General features: G+C 43.1%; 1 protein-coding gene across 6 annotated transcripts in view; it reads right to left on the bottom strand.

Moving 5' to 3' along the window:
• GALNTL5 (polypeptide N-acetylgalactosaminyltransferase like 5) overlaps nucleotides 1-17,820 on the bottom strand; it is a 56,920-nt gene that overhangs the window by 35,049 nt on the left and 4,051 nt on the right. For 3 of the 6 annotated variants that reach the window (XM_043589974.1, XM_043589973.1, XM_043589975.1), the window contains exons 2-5: nucleotides 16,668-16,968; nucleotides 8,597-8,717; nucleotides 2,182-2,348; nucleotides 400-522 (exon numbers count right to left, since the gene is read on the bottom strand). In XM_043589974.1, coding sequence (XP_043445909.1) covers nucleotides 400-522; nucleotides 2,182-2,348; nucleotides 8,597-8,717; nucleotides 16,668-16,929 — 673 coding nt within the window. In that variant the 5' untranslated portion in view covers nucleotides 16,930-16,968. Of the gene's footprint in view, nucleotides 1-399; nucleotides 523-2,181; nucleotides 2,349-8,596; nucleotides 8,718-16,667; nucleotides 16,969-17,820 lie in introns of those variants that run through there. The other 3 variants (XM_043589976.1, XM_043589978.1, XM_043589977.1) reach the window with 3 other exon arrangements.

Genomic DNA, 17,820 nt, shown 5'->3' with positions numbered 1-17,820 from the left:
TTTGGCTCAGGTCATAATCTCGCAGTCCGTGAGTTCGAGCCCCACGTCAGGCTCTGTGCTGACGGCTCAGAGCCTGGAGCCTGCTTCCCATTCTGTGTCTCCCTCTCTCTCTGCCTCTCCCCTGTTCATGCTCTGTCTCTCTCTGTCTCAAAAATAAATAAACGTAAAAAAAAAAAACCAAATAAATAAAAAATAAAAATAAATGAAATAACAAATCGACATCTTAAAGCGGAATATGTACTTTCAGAGTCCAAAGACTCATATGGCTGAAATACACATCCACTCTTCTTCTCGTGCCAGTGGAGACTTGGAGGGGCCCCACGAGAAACTATCTCTGCACGGGCAGGAGGGTCTCTGTGATACAGACACGGGGTCCAGTCCCAAATGGAAGGCTCATACCTGAAGCACGAGAGGCCCCTATCATCCGTGATCGGATCAGTCCCTCTCTCTTTTTGTTTCTTATTAATTTAATCTTTCCCCGAAAAATTTCCAGGTGGTGGTCTAGTTTTTCTTTCAAATCATCTGGAAAAAAAAAAAAAATCCAACACTTGACAACTTAGAAACTAGAACTACAGACAAGATAGCAATATATCACACTTTTGACGGATTGCTGAAAACCATGTTCTGCCACAGAAGTGCTAACGTTACAAATGTTATCCTATGTGAGGAAGGGAGAGACACGTGATTCAGCATTGAAATCAACCATAAATATTCTTCTAGGTTTCTAGTGAAATACCTCTATTTTGATAAGTCACTGTTAAGAATTTAATAGAAAAAGCGTGAGTCTTGGCGCTTTGGAGCAATCTGACTTTCTCACTAACATGTCAGCTCTGAACATGCCTCTTACACGCTCTGGGCTCTGGGCTGACAGCTCGGAGCCTGGGGCCTGCTTCGGATTCTGTGTCTCCCTCTCTCTCTGCCCCTTCCCTGTTCATGCTCGGTCTCTCTGACTCTCAAAAATAAATAATGAACATAAAAAAAAAAATTTCAAGCCACAGTCTAGCAGAAGGTCTCCCGCCAACCCCTGTCCCTTGCTCAGGGCTTTGGGGACTTCTCGCTCAGCATGCGGCCAAATGTGCTGCCCGGTGCTACTGATTGGATAAGGACTCTGACCATCTCTACACATCCCCTCCTGTGCACAATAGTAGAAATAAAGAGTGGTTCTCGGAGAAGTCACGTTATACATGGTAGTGCCTGGCCAACGTGTGAAATTCCTAAACGTAGCTGACGTTGGCTTGAGTAATCTTCAGTTGGACAAAGTAGAGTCACTTCCCCACGGGTCAGTCTCCTGGAACATGCTCTTTTGTACCCCTGCCTGTTCATCTCCCTACTCTCTCTCCTTTTTTTCTTTCCCAGCCCGCAGGGGGTCAGATTCACAGTAGATTAGGTTAACTCTTCTGTAGGAAACCTATCCAATACTGATATATTGCTTCCAAGGGAAATGGACCCCTACGGGGACTTACAGACTCCAAGCTTTTCACTAGTCTGGGCCCTCTTGGTTTGCCTCAGGTTTATAATTAAGCTGTAAAACGGATAACGAATCAGATTTTGTATTCATATCACGACTCTTTGAAACCAACGAGCAGAGGAGAGCATGCTCTTGACTGCAGTTGGTCTGATGAGAATTCTTTCGTGAGAAGGACTTAGGTCCTGTCTCTTCCCTGCATTAAGCCTCTGATAGCACTCCATTTCTCAGCGAAAATTCAACCAGAGTCCCTCATGAGCGGCGTTGCCTTTTGGTGGCTCTGGCTGTATGTCCACACTCTCTCCCAATGCTATACTCATATGTAAACTACAGGAAGTACAGAACTATCCCAAACTCAGGATGTTACCTCTGGGCCTTGACAACGCTATTTCCTCTGCCTAAAACACTTTCTCCCTCCTCTCCATCTAGGTACCTCCAACTCACCCCTCAGACATGGGTTTAGATGTCACCTCTTCCTGAACAGCCTCCATGACCTCTGAAGACCAGGTTGGTGCTCCTATATTTACCTCATGGAAGCACTGATCGCCCGTGAGCCCAACACTGCGGGGCAGGGACCGGCTCTTACATCCCCACCGATGAGCCAACGGCGCCTGCCTCCACACCCATCAAATGTGAAATGAGTAATAAAAGAACCCAAGCGCTATCAGGGATCGCCTTCAGAGCACATGACATCGATGGATGGAGTTCTGTCTTACCAGAGTCGCTCATGTCGTCTACCAGAATAATTTCTTCAAGGAAGTGGCGTGGGGTGAGGTTTACGACACTGAACATGGTCCGAAACAAGGCGTTAAACTCCTCGTTGTGGAAGCAGACGACAACACTGGCAGTAGGTAGGTTGGCTGGGTAATGTTTTTGCAAACACCTGCGAGGATAAGTAAAGGGAAGAAAATGATTTGTGGTCTCACTGACGCAAATCATTTACGGTTTTTCCTCTCTATTCCCGTAATGGATGATTACGATAATAAGGTGACCGCACATTTGAAAACACCAAAATTAAGGTACAAAAGCTCTTCTAACTTCTTATCTATTCTAATATTTTCTCTTAAGTTTTTTTTTAACATTTGTGTATTTATTTAACGTTTATTTATTTCTGAGAGACAGAGTACAAGTGGGGGAGGGGCAGAGAGAGAGGGAGACACAGAACACAAAGCAGGCTCCAGGCTCTGAGCTGTCAGCATAGAGCCCGACGCGGGGCTTGAACTCACAAACTTCGAGACCATGACCCGAGCCAAAGTCAGATGCCCAACCGACTGAGCCACCCAGGTGTCCCAATATTTATGTCTTTTTGAGAGAGAGACAGAGAGAGACAAGAGAGAGGGAGACACAGAATCCGAAGCATCTCCAGGCTCCAAGCTGTCAGCATAGAGCCCCACGCAGGGCTCGAACTCACGAACTGCGAGATCATGACCTGAGCCAAAGGCAGACTCTCAACCGACTGAGCCACCCAAATGCCCCTAAGTCATCCCCCCCTTCTTCGTGCCAGCAATAAGTGCTCTTCCCTGGAGACTCTGTTTGGACCATCTTAATTCAATTCGAACACAGTGTAAACGTGACTCATACGGGTATTTTGGTTTCTATTATTAAAGTGTATTAACACGCTGATTCACGCTGAAAGGCACAAATCCACCACATTGCACTGTCTGCAAAGAAAATCTGGTGCCTCAGTTTGTTGCAACAAAGAAGTGCAGTGGATATAGCGTGATTGGATTTCTTCCAGGGATTTGACAAAAGCGTGTCATTATTTTCGTGCATAGGAGAGAAGAACAGAAGCTGAATTGTAATAATATTCGTTATTAGCCGTTGATTAGCGTTTGAATTGCTGCATCATGTGGTTGTATTGTGAAATATTTCGGTTGTAAATGGCAACCCCACCCCCCCGGTGCTAGTTTAAGCAAAAGAAAGGGGAGTACATTGGAAGGGGACCCCCCCTGCCCCACAGGACCTGGTGACAAGTGTACAGGCAAGAAGAATGACTGGAGCCAGAGGCTCGAAAGCCACTTGGACACTCTGTCCACTTCTGCTGTTGTCTTTCCACCTGGGAATAATAGTAACTATAACAATATCAGCCTTCCCCAAAGGTTGTGTGGGTTCAATGAGTTGCTATGTCAAATGCTCAGAACGGCACCTGGCAGATAGTAAGTATTACGTCAGACTCATTATAGGATTCTTACCCTCTGTCTGCAACCTGACTCGTTTGCACCTCTTTATTCCACGGGAGTGGGAATTGTGGCCAACATCAGCACCCAAGGAGAAACTGGTGAGACTTTCTCTCTGGCTCAAAATGCACAGTAAGGATTCACTGGCCCAGCGCAACTCAGGCGCCCGTCCCTGGGCTAACGGACTGTGGCCAGAAAGGCAGTAGGTGAGAGAAAGTGGGGTGGGGGCTAATGGAAGGATAATACGAGGGATGTGATGGTCCAGGGGGAGCTCGTGCTACGTAGGCCCGTCTCTAACGTGACATTCAGTCCTGGGCATATCATTTGAAGAAAACTGTGGATAAATGGAAGATAGACCATGTGAGTGGAGGAGCCTGAGACTACGTCCCACCAGAACCCGTTAGGCCCCTGTGTGTATGAGTTTCTCCAAAATTAACTGATAAATGTTGCTGTGGTCTTTGCTGACTTAAACGTTTCTTACCTAAGCAGGCAGTTTTTCAGGGTAAAAGTAATTTGGACAAGACCTGAGTTTGGTCATCCTTGGTTAGCTGCTCTGTTCTTTGCTGGTCATATAGGTGACCAAGAGTCCGGTAGAAAGCAGGACTATTGTGCGTTGAATTGTGTCTCCCCCAAATTCATCTGTTGAAGTCCTCACCCCCAGTTCCTCAGGATGTGTCCTTATTTGGAAATGGGGCTGTTGCAGAAGCAATGAGGAAGATGTCATTAAGGTGGACGTAAGTCCAATAAGACTGGCATCCTCGAAAAAAGGGAAAATTAGGGCACAGGGACAGACACAGAGTGCACTGGGTAGGGGGGAGATAGTTGGGTTACACCTTGTGCACTAAGAAGAAAAGACTGTAGGACTGGGGGCGTGCCGACTCGCCCCTTTTGTGCTTTTTGATATTTGCCAGGTTTTCTGTAATTAAAATTTAAAAGAAAGCTACCCAAGTTATTAACTACAAAAGGATAAATAGTAATTTTGCAGTGTAGAAATCTGACACCTTCTGTTTTGGTCAAGTGATCAAAAGTATCTTCACCCCCAGTCACCTCGTTAGTAATGGGACAAATGGACATCAAGTGCCTCCTAATACGATGCTCGAGGAGGACATAACATCATTTCTACGGGATTCCTACCAAAAAGCATGACCAGGATTTGATCACAAGGAAACATCAAACTCCAACTGAGGAGCATTCTAGAAAAAAACTGGTTAGCTCTCTTAAAAAGTGTTATAGTCATGAAAGATAAAGACTTGGGAACAGTTTCAGATGAAAGAAAACCGAGGGCATGGGAATGCCGCAAGTCATCCTGGGTTGGACCTTTCCAGAAAAAGGACACTAGTGGGGCAGCTGTAAATATTTCAATTGTGTCTGTAGAAGATATTAACATTTGGGGAATCTAAGAAAAGGCTATACAGGAATTCTTTGAGAGATTTTTTTCAACCATTTTGTAGGTCTGAAATTATTTCCAAACTGAAAAGTGCAAAGACAAAAATTACATCAGAAGACCAAGCAACATAAAAATGGTCTCTTCAAAGATCTGTATCAAATACTTCAATAGCGAGTGAAAATAATCCTACGAACTTTAAGGCAAAGCTGAAATGGAAATCCCATTTAGTGAAATAACAAGATTAGTACAAGAATGGCTGAAAACCGAATTTCCTGTTAAAGAGGTTAGTATTCTGAATATGAAAACTTCCAAGTTCACTTCTCTCTTTGGACAATCTCTCTCTCTAGGAGGCCTGGGTGGCTCGGTCGGGTTGAGCGTCCGACTCTTGACTTCAGCTCAGGTCATGACCTCGTGGTTTGTGAGATCGAGCCCCGCATCGGGCTCTGGGCTGACGGTGTAGCATCTGCTTGGGATGCTCTCTCCCTCTCTCTCTGCCCCTCCCCTGCTCTCTCTCTGTCAAAGTAAATAAGTAAACATTAAAAAATTAAAAAGAAAGAAAAAGAAATACCCCTTTGTCTAAATGTCCTCATTGGTAATTTAGTAAAAATATCTCGGGGGAGATGCAATTCTTATAAATACCTAGGATACACTTGGTGCAAATGGGGAAGGTATTCTCAACTCTAGAATTTTGAAACTATCTACTCCAAGTCCCCAAAACAGGAACCTATATTACAAGACTGCTAATATTCCAAAATTAAAATCTGGTTAGTAACTGTTTATTTAAAAACTTAAAACAGGGGCGCCTCGGTGGCGCAGTCGGTTGAGCGTCCGACTTCAGCCAGGTCACGATCTCGCGGTCCGTGAGTTCGAGCCCCGCGTCAGGCTCTGGGCTGATGGCTCAGAGCCTGGAGCCTGTTTCCGATTCTGTGTCTCCCTCTCTCTCTGCCCCTCCCCCGTTCATGCTTTGTCTCTCTCTGTCCCAAAAATAAATAAATGTTGAAAAAAAATTAAAAAAAAAAATTAAAAAAAAAAATAAATAAAAACTTAAAACATATTCATGTTTAGACTTGTACACTGAAAGCTAGAAGACATTAATAAAAGAAATTAAAGAAGACACAAATAAGTGGAAGGGTGTTTTGCGCTCAGGGGTTAGAAGAATTTGACACTGATGGGGGCCTGGGTGGCTCAGTCGGTTAAGCATCCAACTTTGGCTCAGGTCACAATCTCACAGTTCGTGAGGTTAAGCCCCACGTCGGGCTCTGTGCTGACAGCTCAGAGCCTGGAGCCTGCTTTGGATTCTGTGTCTCCCTCTCTCTGTGTCCCTCCCCCACTGTGCTCTGTCTCTTTCTGTCTCTCAGAAATAAGTAAACATTAAAAAAATAAAAAATAAAAAGAATTTGACACCATGAAGATGTCCTTATACCAAAGAAATCTACAGATTCAATGCAATCCATATCACAATTCCAATGGCATTTTTCATAGAAATAAAACAAAGAATCCTCAAATTCATATGAAACTACAGAAGATGAAGAGGCAAAGCAACTTGGAGAAACAAGAACACAGCTGGAGGCATCACATGCTCTGACTTCAAACTCTGTTGCAAAGCTGTAGTAATGAAAACAGTCTGGCATTGGCATAAAAAGAGACTCATGGATCAATGGAACAGAGTAGAGTGCTCAGAAAGAAAATAAAATCATCCATTTATGATTAATCAATTAAGAAAAAAAGCCAAGAATACACAACAGGGAAAGGACAGTCTTTTCAATGTTGCTAGCCACATGCAAAAGAATGAAACTGGACCACTCTCTTAACACCATACACAGAAATTAACTTGAAATAGATTAAAGACTTGAAGGTAAGACCCAAAACCATAAAGATCCTAGAAGGAGACAGAGGTAGTAGTAAGTTTCTTGACATCAATCTTGGGGATGATGTTTTGGATCTGGCTCCAAAAACAAAGACAACAAAAGTATAAACCTGTACTGAATGGGAGAAAATCATACACGTGATAAGGGATTAACATCTAAAATATACAAAGAATTCGTAAAACTTGATACCAAACAAACAATTCAATTAAAAAATGGGCAGGAAATCTGGGGTGCCTGGGTGGCTCAGTTGGTTGAGTGACCGACTTCGGCTCAGGTCATGATCTCACCATTCGTTATTTTGAGCCCCGCATCGGGCTCTGTGCTGACAGCTCAGAGCCTGTAGCCTGCTTCGGATTCTGTGTCTCCCTCCCTCAGCCCCTCCCCTGCTCACGCACTGTTCCTCTGTCTGTCTCTCAAAGAATAATCAATAACAAATTTTTTTTTTAAAAATGGGCAGAAAATCTGAATAGCTATTTTTCCAAAGGCATACGATGGCCAACAGGTACATGAAAAAGTACTCAATGTCACAAATAATCAGGAAATAGAAATCAAAACCACAACGAGATATCATCTCGCACCTGTCAGAATGGCTATTATCAAAAAGACAAGAAATAACAAGTGTTGAGGAGGATGTGGAGAAGAGCCAACCCTTATGCACTGTTGCTGGGAATGGAAATTGGTGCGGCCAAAATGGAAAACAGCATGGAAGTTCCTCAAAAAATGCAAAAGAAAGCTAACATATGATCCAACAATTTCACTGGCAGGTATTTACCTGGAAAAAATGAAAGCACTAACTCATAAAGACATACGCACCCCAAGTTCACTGCAGCATTATTTACAATAGCTAAGACACAGAAACAACCTAACCCTCCATCAGTGGATGAATGGATAAAGAATGCAGTGTCATATACACAATGGAATGTTATTCAATATAAAAAAAAGAATGGAATCTTGTCATTTGCAAGAACATGGATGGACCTTGAGGGCATTACACTAAATGTAATAAGTCAGAGAGAGATAAATACCATATGATCTCACTTATATGTGGAATCTAAAAAACAAACAACCAACCAAACATCCCCAACCCAAGCTTATAAATACAGAGAACAAACTGGTGGTTGCCAGAGGAAGGGGATGGACAAAACAAAGCTCCGTTATAAAATAAATGCATCGTGGGGCGCCTGGGTGGCTCAGTCGGTTAAGCGTCCGACTTCAGCTCAGGTCACTATCTCGCGGTCCGTGAGTTCGAGCCCCGCGTCGGGCTCTGTGCTGATGGCTGCTTCCGTCAGAGCAGAGCCTGGAGCCTGCTTCCCATTCTGTGTCTCCCTCTCTCTCTCTGCGTCTCCCCCGTCCATGCTCTGTCTCTCTCTGTCTCAAAAATAAATAAACGTTTAAAAAAAATTTTTTTTAATAAAATAAAATAAAATAAATGCATCGTGGGGATATAATGTCTATATGGTAACTATAGTTAATAATACTATGCTGCATATTTGAAAGTAGCAGAGAGAATAGATCTTAAAATTCCTCATCACACATGCAAATATTTTTGGTAGGTATGTATGGTGGCCAATGTTAACTAGCCTTATTGTGGCTACTATTTTGCAATGTATGTAAATATCAAATCATTATGTTGCATACTTGAAACGAATATAATCTTATATTTCAACTATACCTCCATAAAAAATTAGGAGAAACATACTTTTTATTTCTGGTATCTGGTACTTCTCTCTCACTGCCCAAGCTTTTACTGAGAATGGTGTTAAATCCATATTTTAAAAATCCATCAACAAATTCTGAGCTTGAATAGTTAAAATCCTTACCTGCAAGAAAGGGTAATGAGAGTCACGTAAGTAACAAGTTTACTAATGTCGCTTTGATCAAGGACCATAAGAACAACTCCATCCTGAATTCACTCCTTTTATAATGAGTCAGAGTCATTTTCCTGGAACCTAACTACCCCCCCGGATGACAAGGTTAAACTCAGAGCAGATTCCTTAGAAAAGTATGAACAACAAGCCAGTCTTTGGTCACTCAGTCCCTCTAGGGAAGGAAGTGTTCAGCCTCCTTGGTCCCATCATGATTCACAAGGGTCCTGAGATTGTAACTGAGGGATTTCCGGAAGGGGGCTCAAACCCCTCCCCCCACATTCCATTGCAGAGAATAAAAAAATGCCACTGGCCATTTTTTTAATAGCAAGATGCCAGGGGCGCCTGGGTGGCTCAGTTGGTTAAGCGTCCGACTTCAGCTCAGGTTATGATCTCATGGTTTGTGAGTTCGAGCCCCGCGTCGGGCTCTATGCTGACAGCTCGGAGCCTGCAGCCTGCTTCGGATTCTGTGTCTCCTCCTCTTTTGCCCCTCCCCAACTTGTGCTCTCTCTATGTCTCTCAAAAAATAAATAAATGGAAAAATTAAAAAAATAACAAGATCCCAGAGGCCACCCCCAAATTACCGGTCCTAACACAAAACGGAGTTGGAGTAAATTTCCTCTTAAGAGAGAAAAATTCTCAGATGTCACTGAAGAAATAAAATGTAATCACAAAAGGTAAACAGAATGAACTAGAATGGTTAAAAGAAGGGTCTAAGAAGGCAGGAGTCCAAATATCATTTAAAAAGTACAGAATTCATCGGAAGCAACATCCAGAAAGTCATTTTATACTCACAATAAGTCATAATAAAGACTAAATAATAATGAGCTTGCAGACATCAAATAATGCTACAGCAAAATATGTTAAAATCATTAGAGATATCAATATGTACTGCCACAAGTAGTAATGGAATATTTTTTTTTAATTTTTTTCAATGTTTTTTATTTATTTTTGGGACAGAGAGAGACAGAGCATGAACGGGGGAGGGGCAGAGAGAGAGGGAGACACAGAATCAGAAACAGGCTCCAGGCTCCGAGAGCCTGATGCGGGGCTCGAACTCACGGACCGCGAGATCGTGACCTGGCTGAAGTCGGACGCTTAACCGACTGCGCCACCCAGGCGCCCCAGTAATGGAATATTTTAAGAACAACTCTAAGTCAGAGAAAAAGTTAGAAAGAACTTGATAAATGTCATTAGCACTATTTCCTTTGTGGATTTGAATGTTGCTTTGGTTTTGAAGAATGAACTTTCTTTTCCAATGCCCACGGAGTGCTTTCCAAAACCGATATAAAAGGCTATATTATATACAAAAGGGATTCTCTTCAGGATGCAGTAACCCCATTTCCCCTAAGCCCTCTTTCCTGCACCTGAGAAATCCTGAACGTAACACAATAGATGAGCATAGGAGGGCTCAGAAAAGGGGAAATAAGGCGGCAGAAGCCTCAGGACTGGAGGAAGGACATGGGAGCTCCTAATTTCCTCGCTGCCTCCCGTATCTCCCGGACAGAGGTCTGTAGAAGCCTCCCAGTAGAACCACCAATGGCACAGGCCAAAAAGCCTCCCAGATAAGTCTGTTCCCTCCCGCCACAGGGCTGGGGGGGCGGGGGGAGGGCCAACCAAGAAATCCTTTGGCCGAACCTAATCTAGTCAAGTCAAGCAGATGTGGGAGAACCACACCACCCCCCGGGGCAGGGAGGAGGCCTTCCACCACACCCAAGGGAGTAAAGGGCAGTGGTGTGGGTGGGACTGAGCAGAACCCACCCTTCCTTCTATCCCCCTTCGTGGCAGCAGCAGCAGGGCTCTGATTACCTGGGGGGTGCTGGCAGCCTGGGTGGGGAGCTGGCCTGGGGGAAGCAGGTGGCACTCTCACTCTCCCCCAGATAGCGCCGTGGCAATAGCAATGCTGAGCCTCCCAGCCCAGCTGGCAGAGAGCGACGAGGCTTCTGGAGGGGACGCAAGGTGGGACTCGTCACCATTCCACATAGCCCCTGCCCCTCACGTTAGCAGGGCCCAGCGGAGAGCTAACCCTCTACCCCACCCGGTGGCAATAAGAGCAGCAGGTTATGCAAAGCTGGACACTGACTCTGCTTCTCCTGTCTCCTCACTGGCTGTCCGCGAGGCCCGCTGGGGAGCTAACTCAGAGACAGCAACTTCATGCACGTCTGTGCCTCATTTTACCAAAGGGGGAGCTGAACTCCTCCCCTCCCCCAGGGTGATCGCTGGCTGCCGGAAGGGTGTCAGCAGACCCAGTGGGGAAACTGAGAATACCTCCCACCTGGCCCACCCTTGTGCTGCAGGGGATGGCCCCTAATAAGGAAGCTTAATTAGGACCCGGTGTTGCATAATATCCCAAAGGCCCAGAATACAATCGGAAACCCATTCTCACGCCAAGAACCAGGGATCTCAAATTGAACGAAAAGACAAGACAGAGATGAGTCAGAGGTCAGAATGATCTGACTTCTCATGCTAAAGCAGTCATCAGAAGAATGTTTGGAAACAAATGGAAAAGGGAAAATCTCAGCAAAGAAACACAAGCTATATTTAAAAAAAATGGAAGATATAGGACTAAAAAACACAATGGTCTAAATAAAAAAACCTCACTGGACCGCCTTAATAGTAGAGCGATGATGGCTGATCAGTGAAATCCACCAAATCCGAACAACAGAGAAAGCAGACAGGAAAAAATGCAGAGAGTTTCAGGAACCTGCACGCTGAGGACGAAAAGAGCTGATCCTTGTGTTATCGGAGCCCTGGGAGGGGAGGAGTCAGAGTAGGACTGAAAAAGTACTCTGGAAGTAAGGCTGGAAACTCCCCAAATTTGGTGAAAGTTGGACATCTATAGACTCAGGAGACTGAACCAAACCCCAACAGGATAAACCAAAGAAATGCATGTCGGGCCACATCATAACTAAATTTCTGAAAACTGAAGGCAAAGGAAAACTTTTGAAAGTGGCCAGAGGGAAGAGAAGTAAGACTCGCAGAGGAGCAATCTGAATGGCCGTGGATTTCTCGTTTGAAATCGCGGAGGAGGCGGGGCACCTGGGTGGCTCAGTCGGTTGAGCGTCCGACTTCCGTTCAGGTCATGATCTCACGGTTTGTGAGTTCCAGCCCTGCATTGGGCTCTGTGCTGCCAGCCCAGAGCCTGGAGCCTGCTTCAGATTCTGTGCCTCTCTCTGTGCCCCTCCCCCACTCACACTGTCTCTCTCTCCTTCAAAAATAAACACACGTGAAAAAAATTTTGAAATCGTGGAGGAGGGAAGGAAGTGACAGAACATTTCTGAATGCTGCAAGAAAAGAACTGTCAATAGCAAATTCTATACCCCTCAAAAATATCCTTTGGGAATTGTGAGAAATTAAAGATACTCCTAAGTGAAGAAAAACTAAGAATTTGTAACCTGCCCTTAAAGGACAGCAAAAGAAAGTTCTCTAAACAAAAAGGAAATGATAACAGAAGTGTGGAACTTCAGATAAGAAAAAAGAACATCCAGATGGATAAAAATAGGGACAAAATAATAGGCTGTCCTTTTCGTGAGTTTCTTTTTTTCATTTTTTTAATGTTTATGTATTTGAGAGAGCGAGACCGAGTGGGGGAGGGACAGAGAAAGAAGGAAAGAGAGAGAATCCCAAGCAAGCTCTGCCCTGTCCATGCAAAGCCTGATGTGGGGCTGGAACTTAGAAACCATGAGATCATGACTTGAGCTGAGTCAGGAGTCAGACGCTTAACCGACTGAGCTATGGAGGCACTGCTATCATGAGTTTCTTGAATCCTATTTGGTGTCTGAAACGACAATTATAACACCAGGTAATGTGGCGCTCAATACTGAAGACAAGTAAATTTTTTAATTGAGGAGGGCTAAGGGACTGCTTACACTTTACTTGAAGTGGAAAAACATCAATTCAAGGAGACTGTTAAGTTACAGATGGATTGCATAATACCTACAGCAACCCCAAGTGAAACCCTACAAAGCAATCTGTTGAAAAAAAAAAAAAAACCAGTATAAAATAAATCAAGACGGAATTTTGAAAAAATGTTCAAGTAACTCACAGAAAGGAAAGAAAAGGGAAACAGAAGATGGAGAAACAGAGGGAACAAATGAAAAACAAACTGGCTAAGAAACTCTGACATCAATAACTGTCTTAAATACAAATGATCTAAATATACCAATTAAAAGCCTAGATTGACAGAGTAGATTTAAAAAAATGTTCCAATAATATGCTATCTACAAGCACCTTACTTCAATGAAACCTAGGTCGATTGATAGTAAAAGGATAAAAAAGGATGTATTTGCAAATATTAATCAAAAAAGCAGCTCCTGGCTGGCTCAGTGGGTAGAGCCTATGACTCTTGATCTCGGGGTCATGAGTTTAAGCCCCACTTTGGGCATGGAGCCTACTTAAAAAAGAAAAGCAGGAGTGTATCTATTAATATTAGATAAAATAGACCAGAGAAAATTACTACAGACAAACAGAGAGACATTACCTCATGATAAAAAGCTCAGTGCACCAGCAAGACATAATGATTTCAAATACAATCACATCAAAAAAGAGCCTCAAAACACACGAAGCAAAAGCTGATAGAGTTAAAGTAGAAACTGACAAACCCATAAGTACAGTTGGGGTCTTCAACCCCCCCCCTTAGCAACTGACAGAACTGCTAGCCAAAAACTCAGCGAGGACACAGAAGAACTGAACAATACAATCACCCAACAAGATCTAACTGATGTGGATGTAAAGAACACCGTACCCGAAAAGAGCAAATACGCATTTTTTTTCAAGTGTGCATGGAGCAGCCACCAGAGACGGACCATATCCTGGATCCTGAGACAAACCTCAAAAAAAAAAAACAAAAAACAAAAAACAAACCCTAAAAGAATTGAAATCATAGAGTATATTTTCAGACTATAAATGAACCAAACCGGATATCGGTAGTAGACGCTAGAGAATTATTTCATGAGTTGGAAATTTAAAAACCCATTTCCAAATAATCCAAAGAGAAAGTCTCAAAGGGAATATAAAAATATACAGAACTGAATGAAAATGAAAATTCAACATTTCAAAAGTGGAGCCTGCTTGGGATTCTCCCTCTCTCCTTCTCTTTCTGCCCCTCCCCTGCTTTCTCTCTCTCGAGACAAAACAAACAAAACAAAACAAAACCCAGCAGGCTTTTTTGTAGACGTTGACAATATGTTTCTAAAACGTATATGACCAAGCAAAAGATCTAGAATAACCAAAACAGTTTTTTCAAGTTTCTTTATGTATTCTGAGAGAGAGAGAGAGAGAGAGAGCGAGCGCATTGGGGAGGGGCAGAGTGAGAGGGAGAGAGAGAATCCCAAGCAGGCTCCCAACTGTCAGTGCAGAACCCAACGTGGGACTCGAATTTGCAAACTGTGAGATCATGACCTGAACCGAAATCGCGTCAGCCACTTAACCAGCTGAGCCACCCAGGCACCCCAAAACAATTTTTGAAAAGAATGAGAATAGAGTTCAGAAAGACACCCAACAAAAACAGTCAACTGATTTTTGACAGAGATGGCAAGATGGAAAAAGGGAGCTTTTTCAACAAGTGCTGCTGGACGAAATGGATATCCACCTAGGGGAAATGAACATTGATCCTTACCTCACATCATGGCCCTGATGTAAAATATAAAGTAAAACCTGAACTTTCTATAAGAAAACACAGAAGGGAATCTGAGAACTTGAGGTAGGCGAAGGTTACTTTGATAAAACATAAAAAACATGAACCGTACAAGAAAATGGGACGGACTGAACATCAAAATTTAAAATTGTTCTTCTTGGAGGCACCTGGATGGCTCAGTTGGTTAAGCAGACGATTTTTTTTTTAAACATTTTTTTAACGTTTATTAATTTTTTGATAGAGAGAGACAGAGCGTGAGTGGGGAAGGGGCAGAGAGAGAGGGACGCACAGAATCCGAAGCAGGCTCCAGGCTCTGAGCTGTCAGCACAGAGCCCGACGCGGGGCTGGAACTCACGGACCGGACGGTGAGATCATGACCTGAGCCGAAGTTGGACGCCCAAACGACCGAGCCACCCAGGCGCCCCATAGCATCTCATTGTTGATTTCAGCTCAGGTCATGATCCCAGGGTTGTGGGATCGAGCCCTGAGTAGGGCTCCATGCTGGCTGCTTAAGATTCTCTCCCTCAAAAATAAACAAGTAAATAAGTAAATAAACAAATAAATAAAAATAAGTGAAATCAATAAATAAAGCAGAATAAATATAATATAAAATAAATAAAGCCAAATAAGGAAAAATAGAAAGTAAAAGGATAAAATAAAATTGTCCTCCTTGAATGACACCACTGAAAAGAGAATTTAAAAAGTACAGCATAGTGACTATGGTTAACAATGCTATATTGTATATTTGGAAGTTGCCAAGACAGATCTCATCACAAGAAAAAAGATTTTAACTGTGTGTGTGATGGCTGTTAACAAAAATCATTGTGGTGATTATTTTGCAATATATACACGTACCAAATCATTATGCTCTACTCTAAAACCAATACAGTGCTTTTTGTCGATAAAAAAAAGAGAATAAAAAGACAAGGCACAGACTTGTACTATTTGCAACTCACATATCAAAGGCCTCAAATCCAAAATACATTTTAAAAAGTCTTGGGGCGCCTGGGTGGCTCAGTCGGTTAAGCGTCCGACTTAGGCTCAGGTCACGATCTCGCGGTCCGTGAGTTCGAGCCCCGCGTCGGGCTCTGTGCTGACAGCTCAGAACCTGGAGCCTGTTTCAGATTCTGTGTCTCCCTCTCTCTGACCCTCCCCCATTCATGCTCTGTCTCTCTCTGTCTCAAAAATAAATAAACGTTAAAAAAAATTTTTTTTAATAAATAAATAAAAAGTCTTAAAAATCGAGGCACCTGGGTGGCTCAGTCAGTCTCTCTCTCAAAATAAAATAAAAACATTAAAAAAAATTTTTTTGGGGGGGGCGCCTGGGTGGCGCAGTCAGTTGAGCGTCCGACTTCAGCCAGGTCACGATCTCGCGGTCCGGGAGTTCGAGCCCCGCGTCAGGCTCTGAGCTGATGGCTCGGAGCCTGGAGCCTGTTTCTGATTCTGTGTCTCCCTCTCTCTCTGCCCCTCCCCCGTTCATGCTCTGTCTCTCTCTGTCCCAAAAATAAATAAACGTTGAAAAAAAAAATTTTTAAAAAAACAAAATAAAAAATAAAAATTTTTTTAAGTCTTAAAAATCAGAAGACAAACATCCCAATTTAAAAATGGACAAAAGACGGGAAGAGACATTTTACGAAAGATGATATATGGGTGGTCATTAAGCACATGAAAAGGTGCTCAAAATTATTAGTCCTCAGGGAAATGCAAATTAAGAAGACAACGATACCATTGCTTACCCATTCGAATACCTAACACCTAAAAAGCTGACCGTGTCAAATGTTGGCGAAGATTTGGAGCGAAGGGATTCTCATATGCTGCGGGAAGGGATATTAAATGGCACGCCTACCTTGGAAAACACTTCGTCATTTTTTTTAAAGTTAAGCATATATCTACCTAAATCCCATCTGTCCCAAACCTAGGTGTTGACATAAGAGAAACAAAATAGGTCCACACGAAGCCTTGTAATCCACGTTTACCTCAGCATTGCAATTCATTGCAGAGTATCTACAAATACGTTAAAAATGTATAATATTGCAGGGCGCCTGGGTGACTCATTCCGTTGAGTGTCCGACTCTTGATTTCAGCTCAGGTCACGATCCCAGGGTTGTAGGATGACGCCCTGTGTCGGGTTCCACGCTGAGCGTGGAGGCTACTTAAGATTCTCTGTCTCTCCCTCTGCCCTTCTCCCCCGCTTGTGCTTTCCCTAAAATTTGTATGTAGTAAAAATACTTCCCCTTAAAATGGCTAATGGAGAAGATCAAAATACTTACTCCATTTGAAAAAGGATTTCTGTGGTTTGGTTTCTTCTTCATCAGGACTTTCAAATCTCACATATGGTCTTGGAATTTCCTCTGAGCCATGAGTATCTTGCCGATGAAATTTTTTTTCAAGGGACCAAATTGAGGCAGGCTCCTGGGTTTTCTTCTCCAAGTTGCTCACATGGTTGTGGTTAATAAATACATACAACAGAGCTGTCCAGATCCCAAATGTCAAGGATCCATACAGTAAAGTTTGAATTAAAATGCCTCTCATTGTAAACCTCGCATTTGTGAAGGCTCATTTGTTAATTTCCTAAATCAGAAGAATTTAAAAGAAGCTATGTTAGATATTCCCATGCCTTATAGATCATCTACTTGGTTTGAATTCAATTTTCAGTGTTTTAAAAACAGAAACATTTCTACGTATGTATCATATACTTTGATGCGCTAAAGACGATCTCATTTTCTATTAGCAAAACCTCTTAAAACGGGTGTTCAGAAGATCACTTCACACCAAGCGAAGTGACCCAAGATAGCGGATCCGGCCCAGGAAAGAGGTAGCCCACATTGGAATGGGGGCTCTAGTGAGCTCTGGCCCTCAACCCCTCCCCTAAAAGGAGATGGGTCAAAAGAATATCAGATTTGATAGATTCTTTGGGGCAGGCAAGTGCAAGTCGGTGTCCTATCTGGTGGTAAAAATTAAGGAACGATGTTTGTAGAATGATGAAGATGTAGGCACTGGCTACCGTATTAATCAAATCATCACATAGATTCATGGGGAAAATGTGGCGGTCTGCCACAGGGCTCAAACTCGCCAGCTGTGGGATCACGACCTGAGTTGAAATCAAGAGTCGGATACTTAACCCACGGAGCCACCCAGGTGCTGGGGTGGGGGTGGGGAAAGCTAAGATTTTTAAAAAATGGAAGTCACGTAAGAAAAATGAAGTTCATGTGCAAAACAAGCCAAGAAGCAGAAGCCTAGGAATATTATTTAAAATATGAAGGTTTGACTGTCGTAAGAAATATATTAAAAGAGTCTAAAGCCATTGCTTTTGGAGAGTTGAACTGGGGATTAGGGTGGAATTGGGCAGGGGCCTGCTGACTCTCTTTATAAGATTTGGTTTTATTTTTTTGTGTATACATTACTTTGGAAAAAATTTAAAAA

This window comes from Prionailurus bengalensis, chromosome A2 (assembly GCF_016509475.1).
Source record: "Prionailurus bengalensis isolate Pbe53 chromosome A2, Fcat_Pben_1.1_paternal_pri, whole genome shotgun sequence".
Lineage (NCBI taxonomy): Eukaryota > Metazoa > Chordata > Mammalia > Carnivora > Felidae > Prionailurus > Prionailurus bengalensis.
The sequence above is the reverse complement of the archived record's forward strand: the minus strand, read 5'-3'. Positions and strand labels throughout refer to the sequence as shown.